The sequence below is a fragment of the Lepidochelys kempii genome, chromosome 2 (genome assembly GCF_965140265.1).
Source record: "Lepidochelys kempii isolate rLepKem1 chromosome 2, rLepKem1.hap2, whole genome shotgun sequence".
Taxonomy (NCBI): domain Eukaryota; kingdom Metazoa; phylum Chordata; order Testudines; family Cheloniidae; genus Lepidochelys; species Lepidochelys kempii.
Window position 1 is genome coordinate 266,937,458 of NC_133257.1, and position 27,615 is coordinate 266,965,072.

At 41.4% G+C, this 27,615-nt stretch overlaps 1 protein-coding gene across 4 annotated transcripts in view; it reads right to left on the reverse strand.

Moving 5' to 3' along the window:
* The window catches only part of SMARCC1 (SWI/SNF related BAF chromatin remodeling complex subunit C1), a 178,314-nt gene that overhangs the window by 59,612 nt on the left and 91,087 nt on the right, over positions 1–27,615 (reverse strand). For all 4 annotated transcript variants that reach the window (XM_073334923.1, XM_073334922.1, XM_073334925.1 and 1 more), the window contains 2 exons: positions 16,746–17,004; positions 15,699–15,860 (listed from right to left, as the gene is read on the reverse strand). In XM_073334923.1, the coding sequence (XP_073191024.1) occupies positions 15,699–15,860; positions 16,746–17,004 (421 nt within the window). The remainder of the gene's footprint in view (positions 1–15,698; positions 15,861–16,745; positions 17,005–27,615) is intronic.

Below are 27,615 nucleotides of genomic sequence, written 5' to 3' on the forward strand. Positions count from 1 at the left end.
AAACACTATCAGAGTCTGATTTTATCATGTTATTCAAATCTGACAGTAGAAGACTCATTTATGCGCTGTACAAATATTCTCACACAAAGTTCTAGCAACTCTACAAACAGTGTTAAAGCATCAAACATTCACAAGAAAGCCTCTCATTATTTCCCTGCCCTAGCATTTGCAGGTCTTTTCACTCCCCATAACCACAGTTTCTTTGCCTAACCTTCATGACCAGGGACCCTAGTTTTCAGTGATTAAAAAAAAGCGCAAAATTCTCTGATAAACCCCCCCACAAAAATCCATGTTTTCCCATGATTCAAATGAAATGCTGAACTTTAGTTTCCCTAGCCACAATATATAGGAGTATCAGTTGAACGCAATGATTTACCAATATATTTACAATTTTTAAGCTTACAGCCCAAGCCTTGCTGCCCAGGACTGACAGCTGGAGCCCCATCCAGTCTCCTGATTATCTGATCTGGCCCTGGTCCCAATTAGATTGGATAACTGGGGTTCCACTGTATATGTTTTTATTTTTTCACAAAATGTAAAAACTAAAGATTTTCTATAGAAACGCAAATTCACGTTTTTCTGTGGCAAATGGATTTCTAGGACCATTGTTCATGACTAACTGGCCCCTTCATGTCTCCCATCTCCAGATCTTGTTCCTCAAAGCATTTATTTCAAAAGGGCTACAAGACCTAGGCATACCCTCAAAGAAGTGCTAAAACAGACAATAGAATTTTGATGATTTCAGGAATTTATGTATGACTTATGAGTTCTGGCTGATCTTATGAAATTGCTCATTGAAATGCCTCAAGGTTAGTGGAGTCAGCCACGTTGTCAGGGGTGTGTCACCCATTCCCCAGACCAAGGGCAATGGAGGGTGGTCAAACCTTGATGTCCCCCATTCAAGTGAGAGCACTTCAGTACCAATGAGATGGCTGAAGACAGGGGAAACTAGGCTGACCAAATGTTTCTGCAGGACAGATTTAAAACAGTAGAATTTTCACAGAAGCACAACAAAGAATAAACAGGTGTTACCGTTGCGTTTTAAAAGCCACAGAACCTGACAGACTTAAGGAAAAATCATGGAGACATGAGGAAGCTTGGGTAGGGAAGATGAACAGAGGGGCATGTTTTTGTAGCAAAGGGGTCTTGTTTTATTGTGGAACCACCCCAGGAAGAAGGAAACAGACTGCACTAGAGAGAAACTCCATGATTTGGAGGAGAAGACACGTGCAGGAGGTAGGATTCTGCACTCCTTAGAGGACTCTGACCTAAACCCAAAGAATGCTCAAGAGTGGTGAGAAACTGAGGCAGGGAAATGCGGGTATGTGGTTTTTGTTTTGTCAAAGTCTATATATTTCTTGTGCTAACAAAAGTGAAGGGCGACTTTTTTTTTTTTTAAACCCATACAGAGCTTGTGTGTCATTCGCTTTCACTCTCACATGCTCCTAAGAGATCTGTAAAACTTGAGTGCCCACAAGGCAGGAACTCTGGGAAAGGACTTAAGCAACTGGGGAATCTAGGAAATCAGCACTAGCCCTGGGGGCCTAGGACATTGGCCATAGGGTCCCACTTCTGTGAAGGGGTAACAGTCAGAGATCCTGTGCCCAGGAAATGTGCCAGAGAGGCCAAGGGAAGAGACAATGTTGCAGCCTGCTGAGACCAAGGGAAGCTTAAGCGCACACTGATCTAGGATGGGTCCCAAACATAGTAGATTGGGGAGCCTCTAATTAGGGCTGCATGACAATAACATTTAAAAAAAAAATGAAAAGATGTCTGAGTTTAATAAGAGTTCACTGTTCAAATCACTTGGTTTTTGTTGTAGTTGACGACTTGCTGTCTGGTTAGACTGTAAGCTCTTCGGGCCAGAGACCTTCCCTCTCTATATGTATGCGAAGCACCTTTTACACTGTGGGTGCTATATATCAACAAAAATAGCTTAGCTGTCTCATCAAAAACTCAACCAGGTTCTGTTTAGTTAGAAACTTGCTGCTTAAATAATTATTGCCCAGTTACCTTACTATCGCATCCAACCATGAGATCTACAAAGAGCGTCATGTTGCACAATAATCTAATCAACAGTATGCAGGGGACAACAACATAGAGAAAAGTTGAAATGTTGAGGGAAAAAAAAGTCAGTAAAATTGTTACCAGTGTTAGATGCATGGATATCTCTAAAAAGTATAAGGAGTACTTGTGGCACCTTAGAGACTAACCAATTTATCTGAGCATGAGCTTTCGTGAGCTACAGCTCACTTCATCGGATGCTCATGCTCAAATAAATTGGTTAGTCTCTAAGGTGCCACAAGTACTCCTTTTCTTTTTGCGAATACAGACCAACACGGCTGTTACTCTGAAATCTAAAAAGTATGAATGTTTTAACAGCAATTAGTCTCATTTCAAGCTACTTAAACCTTCATACACTTGTCCTTAGGATAGGTTTCTTGATGCCACCCCCCAGTTCATTTAATTAAGCTATTCTTTTAATGAATGTTTATGCAAAGTTTCCGCTAAAAAAGATTGGGCTCTTTGGGATAGGAAAAGTACACATACAGAGCCAGAATATTACAAAGCTTTATTTGGACTTCATCATGGACTTTAATTGTCACTGATGTTTTGCACATATTTATTTAGAAGGTTCAGAAATACCTAAAAATACTGCAAATACACAGAGAGGAGAGGGGAATGTCAGCATGTAACAAGAGGAACAGCATACCCCTCAAGACTGAATCCCATAAGGTATCTGAAAACCTCCAGAGCGGAGTCTCCAGCACCATACATACGTACCCAAAGGCTCTATAAGGCATTAAAGAGAAATTCTTAGAGTTAGATCACAGGCTTTGACCCATGGTGCCACACCTTTACATAGAAAGGTGTTGGGCACTGCAGGCTGATCTCAAGCATGCAGGAATAATTAACATCACTCAACCCAGCTACATAAATCTCAATATAAGGTATTCGTTGATGCAAAATGTTTTGATTAAAAAAAAATTCCCACTCTAATGATAGTACAAGTCTGTTCTAAAACAGAGCTGGTGAAGACAGCTTGGTCTCTAACATGCAGCAATAATTTCAGTGATGTTGTGTCACAAATTAATTCTTCACATATTAGAAAAAAACTATGATGTAAGAAGAACTAGAAATAAGAGACAAAACATTTCATCATTTTTCAATTGATCTTATCTGGGACAGATAATTCTGCCCTTCTGAAGTACCTGCCTTTGTCCACCGAGAGGGGATTACAGACCGGTCAATATGCCCTCTTAAAAGGAGAGAATCTGTTCAGGAAGGGTTATTATTTGGTAGCCTAGCAATGACATAAGGAAGAGACAGATTAGATAGTCTCAGAGACTCTTGTCCACAGCCTAAGAGCAGAATTCCAGACTGTGCTTAAAAGTGTGACTCTTTTTGGTAAAAGGAGTGGAAGTGATAGGAAGTTTCAGTCTCTCCGTTGAAACATAATAAGAGCCAAAGAATAGGGAATTGAGAGTGGTGTGTTTAATGGGAAGTAAAGCTAATAACCTCAAACCAGAAAATTCTACAGAAACAATATATAAAATTCTGTTTAAGTGCAGCTTAGCTAGAGCTTAAAACTCCCAAGTATCTTTCAGTACAGAGGAACTGAAGGAATTCATGTGCAAAAGCAGCAAAACAGGATGCTACATTATGTATAAAACAAAAAACGACTGATTAGAAAATGGGATGGCGGAGAACAGTGAAGCAATTCTGAAGTTTTGATTCCTGTAGATCTCCCAGTCAGAATGACCAATCTCGCTTTGCTCAGCAGTATGAAATTTCACAGGTTGACAAAAGTACTCCCTGCTATTTATACAGTCTGAATTGCATATGATAATAAAAGGTTATAATTAAATAATCATGTGGGCTCTTGCTGGTAGCCACCGTAACATTGAAAAGTAATATACACCATGTACACAGGTTTTCTTTCTTTACACACAACAGTACTGCATGTTCCTCTCTTCCCTGTGTAAAATTAACTTTCCATCTTGCTTTAATGCTGACTTGGCAACCAACAAACATTAAATATGTAATTGTTTCAAAATAACAAAATTCTTAGGATGACGCTTTTCAGAAAAATGGTGGTCACCACTTGGGTAACAGATACATTGTAGTCCAATAAACCAGAGAAATTAGAGAGTGATGATGCTCATTAATCCCTATTCACCCTTAGGGGGCTACTTCAGCATTGCTTCCTACAGCATATTCTCCAGTCCTTTGCCCTTTCTAATTTTACCCATCAAGCACACTATTATAAACATACTTTGCATTTCTATAGCACCTGCTATTAAAGGGTCTATTAGGTCTTTACAAACATTAAACAAGCTTCCCCAGGTATTTGTGTAGTACGAATTACCTCCGATTTACAAATGGGAAAACTAAGGGCGGGTTTACACTACAGCCTAAGTCAATATAATTGCGCTGCTCTGGGGTCTGAAAAAGCCCCCTCCCCCCAAGTGACACAAGTTTCGCGTCTCCACACGGGGCTATGTCAGCAGGAGACGCTCTCCCACTAACATAGCTTCCGCTTCTCCGAGGTAGAGTAATTAGGCCGACGGGAGGTATAGCTGTGCCGATGCAGCTTTGTAGTGGGGACTTGCCCGAAGACACACAAGTTAAGTTAGTTGCCCAATGTCTGTAAGCTAAAGAGTCCTGAGTCCCAGTATCACACTCTTACTAATACACAGTACTCCACCCCATTCTGTTAAGCAGTTTCCTATCAAGTTACAGTGTAAGTGTAAGATGCAGTCAATGAACAGAAAATCTACCATACAAGCAACATGACTGAACTTTACTTTGCTACTGAGCATTTAGATTTGTTCTGGTTCTTCTCTAACTCCCCTGCACAAAAATCCAGAGCTCTTTGGTTTGATTTTGCAAACTCCTTGCAGTTACTCTATTGTGCTTGTGGAGTTCACATCCGCAACCAATACTTCATTGTGCTCTTGCAGCAAGTACTATATACACCCTTTTGAGCTGGTGTAGCCCATCAGATCTGCAGGAGAAAGGCTCCCCCCAGCATAGCATGCCAACTGTGCAGTGGCATAAAAATTCACTCATAAAACACATTTATTCTTTTAAAAAGAATATTTCTGAGTTGCAAATAGCCTATGGAAAAGTTTTCTACATTTAAATCTATGCATTTATTAGTTATAATGTTGTATTGAGGCAACATCACAGTTCTCATGTTGTTTACTTTTTAAATGTTAACTCATGTATTTGCTGCAAAGTAAAGGACTAGTTCTCAGTGTGACTAGACTGCCAGAAATACCTTACATTTTAAGATTCAGCAACAAAAAAAGTGCACAAATTCATCTTACACTTTCCCCACTATAAGTTTTGTTTTTCCCCACCCTCCCTTGCATTACAAAACTAAAAGAATTTTCCTGAAACTTCCAAAAATATATTCCCCTCTGTGATGAGGCTAAACATGGATACGTTCGGTTACTAAGAAAATATCTTAAGTTTCATTATAAACTGCATTTTCACACGTTTATAATTCCTGATGTAACCTAGGTTGTCTGGTAGTGACTGCAATAATAAATTTTTGTTTTAATAAAAAATAAAGAAGTCAATATGACAAGTTTAGCCAGGTAGTAGTTGATGGTTTTTGAAAATTATCTTATCGCATTCGCTGCAGAGCCATTATTTGCAGTGACAGTGTTGTGACTGCAGGCCTCCAGCTGGCATAAACCATTTATATTTTTTGCTTATACTGATGGGTGCATGCAGGAATACTAAATGAATGAAATGAAAAAGGAAACTGAAAAAGTTTCTGCTATGAGTGTCAGGGCAAACTGAATTTAATTTATCTGAGTTCATGCAGGTTTCTATCTCTACGTTTTAAGCCATTTTAACTAAGGTAATAGTGGGAATTTTAAAATGAAGTTAATGCAATAAGGAGACTGGACTCCTGTAAAAAATATAAATATGACATCCAAACGTGAAAGGTATGTGTGACAAAGTGGGACTGTTCTTAATGTTTTCTCTGAATAGTGTGGGGGTGCCTCAGTTTCCCCTATGCAGTTCTTAAGTATCTAGGTGGTGGGATAAGGGTGTATGATCATTGCAGAGCCCTAGAGGGCAGGTGTGTGCAGGGGTCCGGACACAGAGAATGGCCGACACCCTATTTCTTGGCAACCGATGGCCTGGCCCTTCCCCCCTGCAAGATGAGAGCTAAAGGGTTGGAGAACAAAGGAATCAGGTGACCTCCTGGCCTGGGAAAGGGACAAAGCCCAGAGGAGGAGGGGCTGGAGAGAGTTTCAGTTTGGGCTGGCTGGGGAAGAGGAGTGAAGTACAGGTGTGGTTGTCTGGCTCTCTGTCCCCCAGAATGGACTCAGCTGAGGGGTCCTGTTCTCTGTACCTACAAGCTCTGTTTTAGACCATGTTCCTGTCATCTAATAAACCTCTGTTTTACTGGCTGACTAAGAATCACAGAATATCAGGGTTAGACGTCTGACTGCGGAATTGGGGTGCAGGACCCTTTGGCTTCTCCAGGACCCCGCGTGGGCGGATTCACTGTGGGAAGTGCACGGAGGGGCAGAGGATGCTGAATGCTCCGAGGTCAGACCCAGGAAGGTGCAAGCTGTGTGAGCTGTTTGCCCTGAAGACAGTCTGCTCAGAGAGAGGAAACTTCACCAGAGTCTTGACTGGCTTCGTAGGGAGCAGTTCCAGAGCATTGCCCGGGGACTCCGTGACAGTATGTGGACCTGAAAACATCATATTTTGATACTCTGGATACAAATTATAAAATAAAGGATGCCTGTATTCCAGGAAGATACAGACATGGCCTTTATTGATTTTGCTGCAAACCAGAAGCAAAAATCTGACCAGGTTAATGAAGAATATACAAAACTGACAATTTAGATGGGAATTAGCCCTCTGGAGCATGGGTGTCCACAACACAAACTGATAGTGAAAACCTTCCTTTCCTTCTACAGGGAGTGCTTGGTAGTCCCTCTTACAGGGCCACAAGGGTCTCCACTGTCACAATCCTCTTTAGCAGGTCCTGCATCACAGCAATCATCTTTTGTGAGGAGAAAAACTATATGGCTCTCCCTTCAGAATCAGTAAATTATGGTTCTTAAGCAGCAAAAGGTAGATGGCTACCAAGCAATGCAAGGCATCATCCTAAGGAGGAGCCCAGCACTTCCAGCCGAAAAGCACACCTCACCCACACCCCAGGAATCAGACGTTCCTAGTCTTAAAGGTAAAACACAACCCTCAAGAACAGGGAGCTCTGCCTAGTTAGGTATCAACACCTATTGGTTAGTGATGAGGAACCTATGACTGGCTTCTCAGGAAGCCCCATTTAACCCTACAACTAGAGAAGGGAAACAGACTTCAAGTCAACAGGGAAATTAAAAGTGTCTGACCTTTGTTTAATTTCTCTAATCAGATTGTCTGCAAGCTACATGAGACAGCAGATAAATAAACTCCCCACTCTTATCAGTAGAACAATAAAGCAGAATGCATCAATACAAAGTTATCTTTAAAATGTGTTTAAACTTAGTAATCCACAGGTTGGCCCCCTTTGTTTTCACAGATAGGACCCATTTACACAGTTCATTATAACACACTCTAATATGAATACTAAATTGATTCTGGATAAACAAGGTATCAGCAATGAAAAGGCAGATGTGGTTGGACTGATTAGCGGGCTCAAATGTATGGCAATCCTGCTACTAACTAGCACCGTTTTTTCCTCCACGCTCGGTGAAAGGTAGGAACGCACAACAGTTAGCGCTTCCCATACTTGTACTCTGTGACACTTCTACATGCTCAACATGACAAACGGCACTCTTTCCCCAGAGGAGAGTGGGTAGTTCACTGAAAGCTTGTGCAGCAGTTGTGAACACTGCACGAGTCAGTTATAAGAAAGGATAGATAGTTATCACTAAGGCTGCAAGTGTCACGGAGGTCATGGATTCCGTGACTTCCCATGACCACTGCAGTCAGTGGCTGGTGAGGGCCAGCAGCAGTAGTTTGGGTGTGTGGGAGAGGGCTCAGGGCTAGGGGACAGGGGTTTGGAGGGTGCGGGGGGGGGCACACTTACCTGGGGTGGGGGGCCCGCCTGAAGCTCCTAGGTGAGGGGTGTGGGGTCTCCGCGCCACATGCTGCCCACACCCGCAGCTCCCATTAGCTGCAGTAGCCAATAGGAGCTACGGCAGCCGGAGCTTGTGGCTGGAGCAGCAGACGAGCCCCTGCCCTGGCCCCCTGCTCCACTGCCTAGGAGCTGCAGAGATGCGGAGCTGGGTAGGAAGCCCCTGCCAGCCCCACCAACCCTACCTCCCCCAGAACCTGGGTCACCTCCCCCAGCACCAGCGGTGGCCCCCACTCCTACCCAAGTTTTAGTCAGGGTGGGTATTTTTAGTAAAAGTCATGGACAGGTCACGGGCCCATGAATTTCTGTTTACACTGAATGCATCCAATGAAGTGAGCTGTAGCTCATGAAAGCTTATGCTCAAATAGATTTGTTAGTCTAAGGTGCCACAAATCCTCCTTTTCTGTTTACTGCTCGTGACCTGACCATGACTTTTACTAAAAATACGCATGACTAAAACGTAGCCTTAGTTATCACCAGTCCTCAAAAGGCACTATATTAGCTGAGAGAGGTCCTGGCAAGGACTTGAATAAGTAAAATATTCCAAGACTGTTCATTTTAGCAATGTCTGCATTTAGTCAAATCACACACTGAGATGAAAGGGAAATCACTGCCTGCCAAAAATACAGGAGGTAAAATAAATGACCACACTTATCTATGTTTAATCTGCCTGTGAAACTTTCAAGGGCACAGACACAATAGGAACTGCGGCGAAATCATTCATAAAAACAAGGGTGGTGAAGTTTAACACACCCTCTCTCTCTTTTGCCTCTCTACTCCAGGTGTTCACCACTGGCTTCCATCTTTGCCAGTCTCTTAGTTTCCTCCCATATCATTTTGAGAACTTTCAGTTCTGTTTCTATTGTGCATTTCCTTGGTCTACCTTGTTGCATCTTGACCTGTGGGTTCCAGTCCAATGCCTGTCTTATGTTATTTGGGTCTTTCCTTCATGTATGTCCAAGCCATTTCTATTTTTGTTCTGTAATTTGTGATTTTTTTTTCTGGTCGTCTAATATTGAAGAATTGTCTAAAAACTGTTTATGGAAGCCTGGAGTTTAGGTAGTAAGGTCTTAATAAGAGAGGGTTACTCACCTTGTGCACTAACTGAGGTTCTTCAACATGTGTTTCCCCATGGGTGCTCCACAGTAGTTCCTCCTGTGCTGTATCTACAGTGGAGCACCTGTGGAGACATCACTCGAAGAAGAACAGAGGGTTACTCAACTGGTGTGGTAACTGAGTTTTTCTGAGATGTCCCCCCCATGGGAGTCCACTGTAGGTAAAGCAGAGAAGGAACTACAGTGGAGCACCCACGGGGACATCACTCGAAGAAGTCATCTCCAAGTTTCAGTGCCACAGAGTAAGACTAATGTTACAATAGCGTTCAAGACTAAGTTTAGTTTGGAGGACAAGATTTCTGTTTCTTCAGCTTTAGAGTTACAAAAGGCATGGCTGGCTTTCACTGTTCTGGCTTTAATGTTTTCACTGGTTCCATCTGTGGTACTTATAGTGTTGTCAAGACATGTGAAACATCAGACCTCTTCTACATCAGTCCCAGGGACTGTGTCTTGACATGGCTGAAAGGCTTGAGTCGGCCCATAATCCTGAGAGCTATCTTGATGGGAGCATAACTCCTGATAGGGCCACTCATGCCAGACAGGTCGATGAATAGGACCAGACTAAAGGGAGTCCATTGGCCTTCCTGGTAGAGGGTTAGGAGTGGGCTCACAACCTGCTCCTGTTTTTTTTTTTTTTTAAAGTCTTTATGGAAACCTACACTATTGTTCAATAAACTCAATCCAACTTGACTCAACAGACTCAGAAGAGAGATTATGAAAAGTGGCCAAACCCACAAGGAAGCTACTCCACTGATGAAGTTCAATACCAATTCATTTGTAATTGTAACAACCACAGTAAGTCAGACTAGAATTTCCTGAATACTTTTTTTTGGGGGGTGGGGTTGGGGTGGGGGAGTTACAGACATGATAAAACTCAGAACTGTGCGCTTCTGTGGTCAGAGCAAAGGCTCCTGGGTCTTAGTCCTGACTGTGTTTAATCTTGGGGAGGTGAGTCTCTTACCTGCAAAACACAGATAATGCCATACACTTGGCTTGACATATGGCTAGGAGACTTCATCACATCCAGGCAGACAGCTACCTGGCCTCTGCTATACATACCTTTGTCACCTCCCTGTCTGGACAGCAGCAATGCAATATACTTGGGCAACAAACCTTCAGCTCTTAGTTAACTCCAACTAATACAAAATGCTGAAGTGCATCTCCTCAGCAACACAGGCTAACAAGAGCACATCAGACCTGTCCTCTGCTCTCTAAATTGGCTTCCCTTAGAATATCATATTAAGTTAGGGACTTGGTTGTTATCCTCAAGGCACTCAATGGCCTGGGCATAGCAGAAAGATCACCCAACCCTCTCAGAGGACAACAAGATAGACAATTCCACTCCACAGGCACAATGGAACTTTTTACAACAAGGGCAAAGATTGTGCAGAAGACAGAGCTTTCCCAGGGCTGGTCTGAAACCGCAGAACAAGGTCCAACAGGAACTAAGGGCCATCACAAATCTCAGCACCTACCACTCCAAGTGCAAGCTGAACTTTTTCGACCTGCCTTCTCTAACACACACAGCACTAAAAACACACAAAAACCCCCACCACAACCATACCAAAGCAACACACTGTAGTGCACACAAAATTTTCCTGTGTGAAGTGGAAAAGTGAAAGAACAAACCACTGCTGGAAGGGACTTAGATAGAACAGTAATGAGGGAAGGATCAGAATCTGTATAAAACAGAACAAAACAGAATGGAGATTTGCTTAATCTTTGGTGTAGTGCTTTGAGATCCTTAAATGGAAGCCATTACAGAAGGACAAAGTACTATAACTCCTCCCAGGAAACTCAACATTCACCATCATCATTCAAACTGAAATCTCCAATTAAAGTTACTGTGCACTTTATTAATTAAAACATTTGTGAAGTTTAATATAAATGGGCAAAGGCTGTACCCGGCTGCAAGGTATGTAAACATCACTGTGGAGTAATATATAGGGCTGTGCCCAGTCAACTGGTTAGTGATCAAATCTAGTAGTTCTTTACCTTCTTGGATTCATGACCTCAACTTTCTTGGATTCCACCAAAGTAAGTCTTTATAAAAAGAATCTTTTGCAGACAAAAATTGATTGTGGTGTTTGGGTCATCTGAAGATACAGTAGGAGGTTTTGAGGGCTAGATGAGGTGCTCTCTGCTAGAAGTGGGGCACATGTTGAGCAGGAGGGCTTGACACAAGAATGCTGGGGGTTGCTGGTGCTGGGTGCTGCTCTTTTCTCCCTCCTCCCCACACTCAACTAACACTCAGATATGATGTCTCACTGCTCCAAAAACCTGAAACTCAGAGGTGTGTGGGCAGGGACTGACAGGGTGGAGAAAGTATAGGGCTGTTACTGGATATGGGGACAGGAATGTTTGGAGCAGAGCAAGAGAGGCCCTGAGGAATATATGCAAAGGTTAACTTTTGTACTGCTTACAAGATAGCACAAACATATGAGTGTTGGTTTGGGAAACTGCTTTTGTCTGGACATCTTGCATCTGTCCAGAGTGGAGCTGGCTGTACCTTTAAGATTCTAGCATTCAAGTGGCTCTTTGTACAAGCAATTAGAACTTAATCCTGCCCACGGTGCATCTGGGCAACATCAATGTGCATCTTGCAAAGTATGTGTGCAAACAAAACTGGTTTAAAAACCATGAAATTCAGGAAGACAAGGCTGATTATTAAGGGCTTGATTCTGCTCGTAAAGGTAACAGTGAACAAAAATCCCTAAGATGAGGGCTCCCAGTGCATTCGGAAGAGGAATTCTGGATGTCCTTGACTCACGGCATCTATCATGTTAACCATTTAATCTGATCCATGTAAACTCTATAATTGTCTACAATGGCTCTACATATCGATGTAAAGGAATCTGGTTGTCAGCTTTGAATACAGCAAACCACAAAGATTATTACAGGTCAGAATTCTAGACTAACAGCAGCTCTCTCAGTCTATTCCAATCACATTTCCCACATGACACTGAAATATATCAATATGAAAAACACAATTTTCAAAAGACTAGTGGAGCTATAATTAGACTACATCAATTAATGAACCTAAATTACAGTGTATTCCTAAATAGATAATTTAGTTTTCAAGTGTGCCATATTTAGGTGTAATACTTCAGTTCTAGTCATGCAAGGACAGCTAGCTTTTTCAGTAGGCGTATGCCATGCAGATGTACTTTAGCTTATTAAAAACACCACTGCAAGTGCAACCTTGGTAGATTCTTCCTCTGTGTCCTCCATTGCAAAGCTGTTTTGAGGTGGAAGGCCATGCAGATTGTCGAGTGACCCAGTTAACTCTTGTTGTGAAGCTCCCCCAGGGAGAACCGTCTGCTGTTGTCCTAATTTATTCCATTAATCACAGCCCAATACAAATCGCATTAACTATAACAGGCCAGTATTAGTTATAGAACCCAGTCTACAAGAATCATATTATGGTTGTCTGTTTTCCACATCCCCTTATTAAATGGCAAAGGCCACAAAACCTGTATTTGCAACTAGTGGGTATCCTTTTGAGAAAAGGGCAACTGACAGGCCAGCGTCACATACTAATGATGTACGACCAAGGAATTGCATGGCTCAGGCCCCAGAGAAGTCCATTCCTGTAGTCTCAAATCCTGCTGGGCAAGACTTACTAGCAAATTGTAACACTCCAGATAAAATAGGTTTAAGTCCAGTGATTATTTTAATATAACCACCAATTTAACCTCGATCCAAGCTAGAAAATACCTAGATTTGTTTTACCTGAGACTCAGATAAGAAAAATAAAACTATTCCCCCTTTAATGGATTTAGAGGGCTATAACTCCTCCTGTCAATTCCACATGACAAAACAATGCGACACAGAGAGGGAGAAGGAGATATTCCAGATGCCATGATGTTTATTTTTCAGCATGTATTTGTCACGTCATTTCAGAGTTCTATGCTCCTCCAAGTCAGCTCTGCCCTGCTCCACCATGTGGAACTGACAAGAGGTGACAGAGCACTATGGAATAGCTTGCTAATTTCAGTTTGATTATTATTTAAAAAAAAAAAAAGTCTAACAAGTCTAATGTGAAATTTAGGGGGTATTCTGCAGTATTTTTAGCTTAAACTAAACACTGTCCAATTTAAATCTACATACTTTTTAAAAATAAGCAACGTACATGGTACACATATACCTACTTCAGCTACGGAATGAGACTTAGAGAGGTAGGTGTTGAGTGTGTTATTGTGCTCCCAGTTCCTATGAACCCACCTCAAAAAACCACCACACAATTCTGTACTCTCTTCTCAGGTCTGGAGTAACGGGGGATAAGGCAGGTAAGGCCTGAGGTGTTCTGGCAGAGCTCGAGACAAAGCTTGCACACTACCCAGATTACACTATGCTTTATCTGGTACAAGACATGCTTCATTAGCACAAACCCTAAATTCACTCACAAATTATTTGTGGTAGGATGAACAAGACACTAGCCAACCAATGCTGAACAGAGATTTTGAGATATTAAAAATTTACTGACAAACATTAACAGTGCTGCCAGATCTTTACTGAGTGTTTAAAGATGAAAATCTTTTTGCATTTTAGTAGGTATATAGCAGAGTCCCTGTGGGCACACTGCAGTAAAGCAAATGGAAGAAATAAGAGCAGCTATGCTGCAGGGCTTAAGGAACTAAATCAAAAACTAAGTTATACAATTTACATTCTCTATTTAAGAATGGGATTTAAATAGAAGTTAGTTTTTAGTGGAAAGGGGATTCAAACAGGGATTTTCCATGTATTCTAGGACGTTGAAACAGCCCCATAGCTTCTACACATTTGGGCTATAGACGACAATTTGTGTAGCATGAATAATCATAGCCTAAAATATTAGCCTTATATGCCAGAGTATCTACTGAAGTAACTCAATAAGCAAGAGCATTCGCCGCACATTAGAAACTCAGCTCAACTGTGACAGTTACAACTACATTAGAGTTTTCAAAAAACTAAGAATGGCCCAAACTATGCAACACGAAAGCACCACTAGCCAATACACATTGTCCATGTGCAGTTCAGGTCTAATGAAACAATGTTTTCTCATCATTACTGTTGTCCAACACCGTACCCAGAACACAATCAGGCAGGAAGTCATGAAAACAGAGTGGAGATGAAGAAAAAACATTATGTAATTATTCTTTTTTTTTTTTTCCAGCAGGAGTATTCTGTACTTACATTTTGATAAAACCATACAATCCAGTTGGTTTTATCCTAACTTCCATAGAGATGGAAGGCATTATGTCTCATCTGGTCTGAACCAACCTTACTACCAGTGGGGTTAATGCAGAATTGTTCCCTCTGGAATATTTAATTGTTTTGCTTAGTCGGCTTTTATCTCTCCCAAGTGATGGGGTTTTCACTTTGAGTTTTCTAAATAGGAACATAAGAAGTGCCATTCTGGATCTGAACCAAAGCCCATCTTGTCCAGTATCAAAAGCTTCAGAGGTAGGTGCGAGAACTCTGCAGTAGGCAGATGTGGGATAATCTGCCCCCCAGACTAGGTTTCATCCCAACTACTGATAGACATTGGCTTAAGCCCTGAAACGTGCAATTTAATATTCCTTCCTAAATGGTTATAATTTATTATGACAACTCTGGATAGTCTAATTACCTATATAATCCCTTCTGAACCTTGCTAAGCTCTTGGACTCAACAACTTCCTGTGGCAATGAGTTACAGTCTCACTATGTGTTGTGTGAAAAGGAATTTCTTTATTGGTTCTCAATTTCCCATCTTTTAATTTCACTCAGAGTCCTCTTGTTCTTGTGTTATGAGAATGGGAGAACAGAAGCTCCCAATCTATCTTTTGTAAACCATCCATTACTTTATACACTTATCCGGTCTCCTTTTATTTTTTACAATTGTGTATATCAGTTACTGTGTCAATAAGAGTATTGTTCGGTCTAACACACACCTAACAACAACTACCAAAGAGTCATGTCAACTACCTGTTACTTACACTTTTATATAAATGTTTAAGATTTTTCCATCAGGAAAAACTGAAAACTTTCTATATTGAAATGTTAGCAATAGAAATAAATGGGCAACATTTACAATGTAGTCCAAGTTCCCTGCAGGAAAGCTGTATATTATAAAAAGGTTTATATTCAAAAGACCCTAAATGCTATTAAACACTAACTTCTAAATTTTGCTAAAGACAAATGTGTCCTACCTTTAGCTTCAACATTTCTGGAATTGTTAACACAAAACTGATTTATGATAAGCTATATGCAAGACTTATTGCTGACAATTTGTTCTATATTTGTCTAGGTCTCTTTCTGACCTAAAAGGGACAGAAGAAGTGAGGGTGGGGCCAAAGAAGAGAGAGATAGTATACTAAAGACCAAAAGATTCAGGTTTTTACTGTATTCTATATAGAAAATATATATGCCTGTTTCTCTCTGATAAAAAGTACTAAAGATAAACCTGATTTGCAAAAATTTCTGCATTCAAGACTTATGACCTACCAAGCTTCTCTGGCTCATCTGGACCTGTTCCAGCAATGCAGCTGCTCTCTAGTCCATATGTTGGATCCACCTTCCCAGAGGTTCTTGCTGCCTCCTGCACTTTCTTGACATGGGCTTCAACTAGTTCCAGTGGTACCTCTTCTCGGACCCGAGAAAATTCCTCTGTTAAAGAATTAAAGAGAAAATATTATGGTGTCTGCACGTCACATGTCAAAAATAATCAGTTTTCACAGACCCACATATAAATAAATACAATGACAAAGTGAATTTTCAATATGTTCTGAAGTTCTGCCTCACTTATAACATAAGGAAGCTCATTTACTCCCTTAAATGTGGTAGTTAGCAGTACTTAAGAGTTAACAGTTAAGGTACAGTTAATTGGGGATTGGTCCTGCTTTGAGCAGGGGGTTGGACTAGATGACCTCCTGAGGTCCCTTCCAACCCTGATATTCTATGATTCTGTGATTCTATGAACATTTCTTCCAAACTATACAAATACAAACTAGCACATTTATTCTATCTACAGAAAATAAGATAACCGGTTACTGAGCATGCAGGAACTATTCTATCCAATCACGATTGCGTAACAACCAGGAAAGCAACAAGTTGAAATTAATAGAACCAATATTGACATATTTTTTGTTCAAGATTCCAAATAAGAGATTTAAACACTGTAGCAGTATTTGTTAATGTAATGTACACTTAAACAAAATGATGATAAAAAGTAATAATGGGCACTTATACAGTGCTTTACAAACCAATTAATAGTTCAGAGTCATAGAAGTGTAGGACTGGAGAGGACCTCAATACGTCATCTAGTCTAGCATTAGTAAAATGCAAAACAGACAATAACCATACTGGTAACTCCTCCCTGAGTAATTTTATAGATATTTGCTTCTGTTTTCAACTTATGTTAGCTGCATTCTGAAGGAACACCAAAGATAGCAGCTGATTTTTCTAAAGCTCAAGAGGAAGCCAGCAACCAAGCACAAAGTTACACCATGTTAGACAAAATCATAAGGAAAGAGAGCCATGGTAACCCCATACCTAAAGCAGCTTTAGCTGCAGCTGATGCCACCCGAGGATCCACCACAGATGCCAAAAAAGCAACAGTGCTCATCACTGGGTTTCCAGACTGGCTGAAAGGTACAGGTTGGTAAGCCAATGGGCCTAAGGATGCATCAGAGTTCTCCAGATAAGGGTCCTCTATGGGAAGTCTCAGAAAGTGGAGAATGCATTCATCCTGGGTGCGACTCCCAACATGCTCAGAGACTTTATTCCAGTCATCTTTGTACATCTCCAGAGCCTGCAACAGAGGAAGAGTAAGAATTGTTTTGCAAATAATGCTACGTATACACAAGTTTTTTTGTTCTCACCGCCATTCAGTCTGGTGACAAACAGAACAGTGAATAAAGAAAGGGGAACTATGTGAAAGGGAGTATATAAACATTGATTTTTCATAAAAACTTGTTTAGACAGTGGAAGGCCTCTCACTTAAACACTAAGTTGAATTTGTGGGCTATGAGAACCGGTAAACAGTATAATACTCGTCATTTATTCTGTGCTCCAAACACACAAGTATGATTCTCTGTTTGCTAATTACCATCCCAAAAACTTGGAAGACTTTAAAAAACAATTGTTTAATTTGTGAGTCAACATAACCTATTATGAGACTATTTACACACCAACATTTACAACAGACTACAGCGAAGGGGAGTGAAAGAAATGGAAGTTATTGTTAATATTTCTGAAGAATCCTATCTCACATTAAAGGGACATCATAAACTTGAAACCTTGTTAATTAAAACAAAATTAAATAGTTTCATGTACTCCTACCAATTTTTGTTTTGACAAGTCTTATTTTCTTAACTTTAAAAGTGTTTCCCTTTCCTTGTTGCTGTGTGAAAGACTAACACAAACAGGGGAAACTGATCGACTATATCGGGGAATAGAGAGTGTTGCTTACACCAAACATATTCGTTTCATGGCTCCCTTTTCCCTCCATGAGGTTTCTCCTCATGTTCTCTCTCGTCATATACTAAAATTATAAGCCGTTTGGGGTAGGGTCTATCTTATTTCATGTGTGTGCAGTGCCAGCACAATGGGGCCTGGCTACTACTAATTGGTGCTACTACAATGTAAACAATTGACTGTACACAAAGTGCTGTCAGCTGCACAAAGCAAAACATGAAAATATGAGGAAATGTTTTTTTGCCCCATAATCTTAGTTACAATCTACTAAAAAAGGTAGGTAAAAGTTTTCAAACAGGAGTTTGATTTTTAAATTGATAGCATCCTTGTAAGTTTTCAGAGTAACAAACCACTGTAAATGCAAATAATTTTGGCAGCATAGAGAAGGATACCAGTGATACAACCATGAAATGAGCAATACAGAGAAGTCTAATTTTTCTCAACAGCCTAGAAATAAGACTACAGAAGCATTCTTGATCACTGGCAACTAGACAGAATCCATGAGTTGTAAGGTGAGGATCTTGGTGTAGCAGAAGCAACAGACTGTCAATGTGGCTATATTTACAGGTTTCAGAGTAACAGCCGTGTTAGTCTATATTCGCAAAAAGAAAAGGAGTACTTGTGGCACCTTAGTCTCTAAGGTGCCACAAGTACTCCTTTTCTTTTTGCTATATTTACAGAGCACCATCTATTAGACTATAAATGGTAAGGAAAATCCCGTGGTCAGGAGGGAAGTATTAGACTGTAGTGCAGAGAGATTATTAGATCCCTTAACTAACCTTTCATAAAAGCAGAGGTATTTGAACCACATTAAATAAGACTACTTTGTGGACAAGATCTCCTGCATCTGAAGTGATTTATCGGAATCCCAAGTGATGGGGACTAGACACTGGACCACTGACAAACCAACTTTCCCAGATCTTGGTCCAGTTATACAACAGCAAGTCCTTGAAGAAGTGGAGGAAATTCAAATGATGACATGCGATTCGGATTCCCGCCAGTTGGGGATAGCCAAAAAGGCAAAAAGTTCCTCGGGCAAAATGAAATTGCCTTCCTTTACAGAAAAGTCAGCTATCTACCTTAAAACATTCTGTGATCTGATCAGTACCTAAGATGTTGATCACTGTCACCAAATTTAGAGAAGCCGGGGAACAGCCCTCTCCCAACTACACCTGCCTTTGCCAATATCCAACACTCTTCCCAATTTGGTGTTTAACCCATAAGAATGGCCACACTGGGTCAGACCAAAGGTCCAACCCCAGGATATGGTATAAAAACAGTACTTGCTGCTCGGATGGAAAATTTCCTCCTGGCCACCACATGCACAAAAACAAAATCCATACTAAGATTCCTGGGTCATCTCTCATCAGCTTTCAACACAGCTGATTATGAGATGCTGCTGGACCACCTTAACTTTGCAGTGGTGAGCGCTAATGTTATGAGTTTGTACAGATCCTTCCTCTGAGTGATCTCACTGATCCCTCACTTTCATATCTAGAACCCTTAACTGTGGAATACTACAAGACTGTCCTCTATTCCATTACATTGAATGCATATTTAAAATCACTAAGGAAGGCCGTGAGAAAGTACAGCCTCACTTATCAACGGCATACAGATGTCACCCAGCTCTATCTATTCTCCTCCCAGAGTGTCCCAGTCCCTAAATAGTGGGTCAGCATCTGAATGAAAATCACCGGGAGAAGATAAACCTAGACATGATGGAAACAATGCTAGTGGAAGACAGAAGTATTCTGAAGATCCAATCAAATTTGTCACCAATCTGAAATGAGGGATCTGTCTTTCATTCATCAAAATAGTTTGCAGCCTATGGATCCTCCTAATTCTCTCTTTCACTGCTACTAGATTCACAAATAGTGGTATCTACCATAGAATCATAGGATATTAGGGTTGGAAGAGACCTCAGGAGGTCATCTAGTCCAATCCCCTGCTCAAAGCAGGACCAACACCAAATAAATCATCCCAGCCAAGGCTTTGTCAAGCTTGGCCTTAAAAACCTCTAAGGATGGAGATTCCACTACCTCGCTAGGTAACCCATTCCAGTGCTTCACCACCCTCCTAGTGAAATAGTGTTTCCTAATATCCAACCTAGACCTCCCCCACTGCAACCTGAGACCATTGCTTCTTGTTCTGTCATCTTCCACCACTGAGAACAGCGAAGCTCCATCCTCTTTGGAACCCCCCTTCAGGTAGTTAAAGGCTGCTATCAAATCCCGCCTCACTCTTCTCTTCTGCAGACTAAATAACCCCAGTTCCCTCAGCCTCTCCTTGTAAGTCATGTGCCCCAGCCCCCTGATCATTGCCCTCCACTGGACTCTCCAATTTGTCCACATCTTCTGTAGTGGGGGGACCAAAACTGGCACAATACTCCAGGTGTGGTCTCACCAGTGTCAAACAGAGGTGAATAATCACTTCCCTCAATCTGCTAGCAATGCTCCTACTAATACAGCCCAATATGCCATTGGCTTTCTTGGCAACGAGAGCAAACTGCTGACTTATATCCAGCTTCTCGTCCACTGTAATCCCCAGGTCCTTTTCTGCTGCTTAGCCAGTCAGTTCCCAGCCTGTAACGGTGCATGGGATTCTTCTTTCCCAAGTGCAGGACTCTGCACTTGTCCTTGTTGAACCTCATCAGATTTCTTTTGGCCCAATCCTCCAATTTGTCTAGGTCACTCTGGACCCTATCCCTACCCTCCAACGTATCTACCTCTCCCCACAGCTTAGTGTCATCTGTGAATTTGCTGAGGGTGCAATTCATCCCATCATACAGATCACTGATAAAGATGTTGAACAAAACCAGTTCCAGGACCAGATCATCTTCTTCCATCTATAACAGGCCACAAGTCAACAATTTACCCAAATGGGTATCAATTTAGGCACAAAGAAAAGAAGTACTTGTGGCACCTTAGAGACTAACCAACTAAATAAACAAACTGGTTAGTCTCTAAGGTGCCACAAGTACTCCTTTCCTTTTTGCGAATACAGACTAACACGGCTGCTACTCTGAAACCTGTCATTAATTTAGGCACAGTATTCCAATCCTTTTGTAACCTTCACGATGGACTACTGAAATATACTGTACCTGGAAACAACTAGTGCCTTGAAAAAGCTTCAACTAGTTCTAAATGCAGTAACCTGTTTTCCAAACAGGTAGATGTGAGCCCTTCACCTGATCCTGTGGATATTGCACTCCTCAAGAACTTATCACAAGTTCTTATTTAAGGTTCTTGTTAGAGCCCTCAAACTGGGCTCAGACTACCTCAGCAGTGACCACTCTCTCTACATCCATGACTTCCCATAACAGCTGCATTACTCAAAAGACTGGATGTACCCATTACAAAGTTGAAAGTCTAGAGCAGGAGAAATCAGCAGCCTAGCGGCTTTTAAACTGCCTTCCACAAGACATTCAAACTACCAGAAATTTCCTCACCTTCATGACAGATTTTCTGGTTTACATCCCCCCCGGATACAAGATTTACACAACATTTCCGCACATGTATGGAAAAGGAGAGACCCAAAAGGTAGATCAGCTTTAAATAGACTACTTGACTTACCGATTTCCACAAGGTACTTCGATAGCATGGGGATGGGTGCGTCAAATATTTAAACAGAATATTCTCTTGTGAGAGCTTCAAGACACCCAAGTGCAAAAAGTAAAGAGATACTGGAAGTGTTAACAGAGGTGTCAAGGACTAAATGGACCAGAGACTGACCTATCACTTTCACCCTCTGAGACAGTTACTCCAATTTAGGACTAAGGGGACGGAAGCTTGTACAAGTGGTGAATATGCTGTAACTTGTCCTGTGAGTAAAGAGGACATCAGTCTCCAGGACTATAAATATAGCACATTTTACTAGCACTATACATATATGTTTTTAAATTCAAGAAGTCTAGAATGAATTGCTTTCCACACTGGAGTCCTGCCCTCATAAGCCTGGAAGGAAGTGTTTTTGCAGCTGCAACAGCCTCAGCTGTAATTATTTTCATCAAAGCCATGGTCATCTTCTGTCACAAGACACTTTGGGATGTCAAGAATGCTGAGAGTCAGCAAGGGAAAAAACAAGATGAGGAGCACTTTGGAAGATGTGAAAAGAGACTAGCCAGATGGATAGCTGAGCTGAAAATTGAAATGTTATAGATTCGTTGTGCATTGACCAACTTGAAGAAATACACCCACACCAGGTGGCCTTAGGTCTTGCTTTGTATGATTATTTATAAGCGGTTTAGTTTTGCCTTGTTGAAACTTTTGAAACAGTTTCTCTTGCAGTTTAAAACTAGTGTAGTTCAGTGTAGTAAAGAGACCGCCAGAATGACCTCAGTCCACTGCTGAACCCTCCACCCAAAGTGTAGGAAGCAGGATTAGGTGGGCAAATGCCACACAAACAAAACTCCTATTTAATACTTCAGAGGAGAGCAAATGTTCTCTGTCAGTATAACTTAAGAAGCCAGAAGGGGAAGGGCAAGATGAATTATGGAAATGTCCAAGACCATAAACTAGGCAATCAGTACCGAAAGCTAAGGTTCTTTTTAAAGAAACCATGGAAAGGAAAAATACATCCAGGAAATCAGAGATTCTGTTTGGTCATCTGGTCCATACTACAGACACCAATGCAGGGTTGTTCTTTATGGTATTGTTCTCCTGTGCTTTGTCCTGTCCAATTTTAAATGTCTCAAGCAATGGGACTTCTATTACTTTCCTTGGAAAACATTTCCACAGTTTAGAAGATCTCAGCATCAAGCAGAATTGCCTTATATTCAGGCTATAGATTTCTTTCCCTAATTTCATCTAATTACTGCTGGCCATACCCCCCCTTTATCACATTAGAAAGCTAGACTGGCTGTATTTTTGCATAATACGATTCAGTAATTTCTACTTCATTGCTTATTATCTTTCTAAAAGGTTTCAGAGGAGCAGCCGTGTTAGTCTGTATCCGCAAAAAGAAAAGGAGTACTAGTGGCACCTTAGAGACTAACAGATTTATTTGAGCATAAGCTTTCGTGAGCGACAGCTCACTTCACCGGATTGAATGCATCCGATGAAGTGAGCTGTAGCTCATGAAAGCTTATGCTCAAATACATTTGTTAGTCTCTAAGGTGCCACAAGTATTCCTTTTCTTATTATTTTTCTGCTAAACTAATGTTTAACTTCCCACAACACTTGCCCTTATTATGAACTGCTGAAAATGCTCCTGCAGCAATGTAAGGCATACAGTGCTACACTGAGGTACAAGTGAAAAAATGGCAAATGAGGATGCTAGGAGAGAAGCAGATTTTTCTCCCTCCAGTCATTCAGTCTATAGATAGTAGGGCAATAATTATCTTGGATAAGACTACTTCTTTGGAACTTTACTGCACATATTTGCCCAAAGCTACCCTGAGGATTTAATTGGATGGAGTTGGCTTGTTATAGCAGGATCACTTAAGCTTGAAATGATATCCTCTCTTTAATGTTTTATTTATAGGCTAAAAACCAAAAAGACTGAACAAATAGCATGGGCTCAGGACTCATTCCTTGTTTCATAAGCATTTGCTGAATTTGGAAGTGATGTTTATTTGGATGATTCCACTGGGATATTTTCTTGCCATTTTTGGACACCATAAGAGTATTGCACCTTTTTTACTATAAATCAGTGGATCACGGCTGGGTCACTATCCTTTCCAATCAGTTTTAACCAAGCAAACAACTTTATTTACTGCAGTGAGGTGTTGCAATGTTGGATTTGTAATCCAGATTTTGTTTTTGCTCACAAGTCATTCTATTTTCTCTTCCATTCCAGTGGAGCTATAACATTCCGTACTTGTGAAGTTATTAACTAACACTAAGCAAATTGTCAATAGAATGTTGGTTGAAAGTTACTCCACCAGCATGTTTAATCCAAAGTAATAACTGTGCTGAATTATAATTAAACAAATTAACTATAGCATAAATTTTATATGTCAATGTTGATAAGGAAATATTTCTATTATTTATGATGAGGTATTAGAGTCTTATGTTTATACAGTATATGCCCAGTATCAACTGCTACTTCGCTATTCTTGCTCTGTAAACTCAGTTTATTATATTGTACTATATAAATAATTACCTGAGGCACAGTCCATGTTTATCTGTAACATGAGCTACACGTAACATGAGATGCTGAATACACTTCCAGTTCTATGAAGACTGTCTTAGTAAATTTTGCTTATTCATATAGGTGTGGTGGATATTAAATTAAGAGTCAGAATATGAAGTGCTGTTGAAATTAAGAGTCCATGGTTTTCCTTATGATCTCAGAACTTGGTAGTTGGGTTTCTGACAAGTGGTGACATGGCTAAAAAACCCAGACAAATCACCCAATAATACTCTGTTTGCATGGCAGAGTAGTAAAATTTTGGAAAATACAAAACTTCTATATTTGGCTAGTAGTACTAGTAAGGCAAGTTCAGAAAATGGTAGTCTTGGATTATTGTACTGATTAACTATCGTAAGATGGGAATAAATAAATAGGTTGAGCACCATTACACTAGACCAGGGGTGGTCAACCAGTGGCTCCGGAGCCACATGTGGCTCTTCAGACGTCAATATGCGGCTCCTTGTCTAGGCACCGACTCCGGGGCTGGAGCTACAGGCACCAACTTTACAATGTGCCGGGGTTGCTCACTGCTCAACCCCTGGCTCTGCCACAGGCCCTACCTCCACTCCACCCCTTCCCTGAGCCTGCTGTGCCCTCGCTCCTCCCCCTTCCTCTCAGAGCCTCCTGCACGCCACAAAACAGCTGATCGGGAGGCGTGGGGACGGAGGGGGAGGTGCTGATCAGCAGGGCTGCTGGTGGGTGGGAGGCACTGGGAACGGGAGAATGACTTGAGGGAGAGCTCTAGTACTGAAGACTTAAACCTAGATTGGACAAACCACTAGTAAAGAAGAAAAATCCTGCCCTGAGGCACAGAAGAAAGCCTGGGACCCTCTTGTTTATTATATTTTTACATAGCACCTAGCACAGTGAGACTGTGGCTACGTGACTGGGGCTCATTAGCGCTATCACAATGGAAAGCATAACAGATGATCCAAGTGTTAATATGTGAGTCAACAGCTCCAGTTCCAGTCAGCTTTGGGACACAGACCTGATAGAGTTTGCAAAACAGAACATATTTTTGACTTTATTCATAAAGAATCAACTTAACCCTGCCTTCCTGCAGTCATTTCCTTAAGCTTTTTCCAGAAGTCTAACAGAACACATTAAAGTACAGTTCTGTGGTCTAGAGCAGGGCTTCTCAGGACAAATTTTTTGGTGGCCTCAGAGTGCAGCCACCAACTCTCGCTGGCAGCTGCTCTCACACTTTTTCCTAAAATACTTAATTAACTTTAGGAAAAACAAATAAAGATGGACATGTACACATCCAAATCACTGTCATGTATTTATTGCTAGCTAGTAAGTCTGCTGTGAAAAGTGATATTAACAAACATACAAGTATCACTTTTCACAGCAGACTTACTCAGCCCTGGCAAGCCTGGGGACAAATTAAGCCTTGGATTGGGGGGTGGGGGTGGGTGGAAGAAGAGGGGGGTGGGGCCAGGGATGATGGGGGTAGGGCAGGGGGCTGGACCCTGAAGCCCCATGGCCAGGGCCTGGGGTTGGAGCCTGGAGCCATGCGCAGGCAAAGCCTGGGGCTGGAACCCAAAGCCCCACAGCCAGAGCCTGCTGCCCTGCCACCCCAGGATTGAAACCCAAAGCTTGAGCCCCACTGCCCCTGGGAAGGTGGGGAACTCACCAACTGCCTGATCCTCCAGGTGTCTCCAGAGCCCAACCCCTGGGCTGGTGGCCCCAGAAACCAACACCAAGACGGTGCATCCAAGAGCAACAGGGAGGGGGAGGGGCCACTACTTTATCACCTCCCCCCCAAGTCAACATCCAGGAGGCTGTGGCCACAAGAAAAGCCCCTGGTGGCCGCATGTAGCCACAGTGACCGCATTTGAGGAATGCTGGTCTAGAGTCTCAATACACGTTAACTGCACTATGGTTTTCTTATATAATTACATGACTAGGTGGCTTCCTCTTAACTTGCTTCCCCTATTAATAGTGACGAAGGTGAAAAGTTAGTCATAGAATCATAGAATCTCAGGGTTGGAAGGGACCCCAGAAGGTCATCTAGTCCAACCCCCTGCTCAAAGCAGGACCAATTCCCAGTTAAATCCCAGTCAATGTGCAACAGAATCATCCGTATTCCAGGAACAGATACGCTTCAAAAAGGAATGTTAGCAGTTTCCTCTAACACCTTGTGGCATAGCTGGGGAGCTGTGAACATTATCAGAATTTCACAGCATTCACCTTACTTGCAAATATATACACAACACTCCAAGGGCATTTCTTTCATAGTGTAAAACCACGTTTTCAACTATCTGTTTGCCTCAAGACCTCACTGCATTGTAAGATTCACTCAAGCACATAATAGGATTCTGGGGCTGCAGATACAGGAATCACATATTACTGGAAGTTAAAGCAAATTTTATATAAAGATATTCTTATGAATTCAGAAACGGCAGCACCACCATCCATAGCTCTAAATTGCATGGGATCTCTCAACTGTCTTATGCCATTTCACATAAGTGACTCTTTTTAAAAAGCTACACCCAATTTTAAACGCAATTATTTGAGGCAGTTAACAAGCATGTGGACAAGTGGGATCCAGTGAATATAGTGTACTTTCAGAAAGTGATTTTCAGAATGCCTTTGACAAGATGGAGCTAGGCTGTTCTCGGTGGTGGCAGATGACAGAACAAGGAGCAATGGTCTCAAGTGCCAGCGGGGGAGGCATAGGTTGGGTATTAGAAAAAACTATTTCACAAGGAGGGTGGTGAAGCACTGGACTGGGTTACCTAGGGAGGTTTTTAAGGCCCGGCTTAACATAGCATTGGCTGGGATGTTTTAGTTGGGGTTGGTCCTGCTTTGAGCAGGTGGTTGGACTAGATGACCTCCTGAGGTCTCTTCCAACCCTAATCTTCTATGATTCTAAGATCCCTCACCAAAGGCTCTTATGCAAAGTAACCTGTCATGGGATAAGAGGGAAGGTCCTCTCATTGATCGGTAACTATTAACTGTTTAAAAGATAGGAAACAAACGGTAGGAATAAATGGTCAGTTTTCAGAATGGAGAGAGGTAAATAGTGGTGCCCCCCATCAGATCTATAGTGGGACCAGTCCTATTTAACATATTCATAAATGATCTGGAAAAAGGGGTAATTAGTGAGGTGGCAAAATTTGCAGATGATACAAGACTACTCAAGATAATTAAGTCCAAAGCAGATCGCTAAGAGCTACAAAGGGATCTCATAAAACTGGGTGAGTGGGCAACAAAATGGCAGATGAAATTCAATGTTGATAAATACAAAGTAATGCATCCTGGAAAACATAATCCCAACTATACATATACAATGAGGGGGTCTAAATTAGCTGTTACCACTCAAGAAAGATCTTGGAGTCATTGTGGATAGTTCTCTGAAAACATCCACTCAATGTGCAGCGGCAGTCAAAAAAGCAAACAGCATGTTGGGAATCATTAAGAAAGGGACAGATAAGAAGACAGAAAATATATTGCCTCTATATAAATCTATGGTACGCCCATGCTTTGAATACTGTGTGCAGTTCTGGTTGCCCCATCTCAAAAAAGACCATATTACAGCTGGACAAAGGACAGAGAAGGGCAAAAAAATTATTAGGGGTATAGAACAGCTTCCATATGAGGAGAGATTAATAAGACAGGGACTCTTCACCTTGGAAAAGAGTCAACTAAATGGGGATATGATGGAGGTCTGTAAAATCATGACCACGTGGAGAAAGTAAATGAGTGTTATTTACTCTCATATAACACAAGAACTAGGGGTCACCCAATAAAATTAATAGTCAGCAGGTTTAAAACAAATAAAAGGAAGTATTTCTTCACAGAATGTACA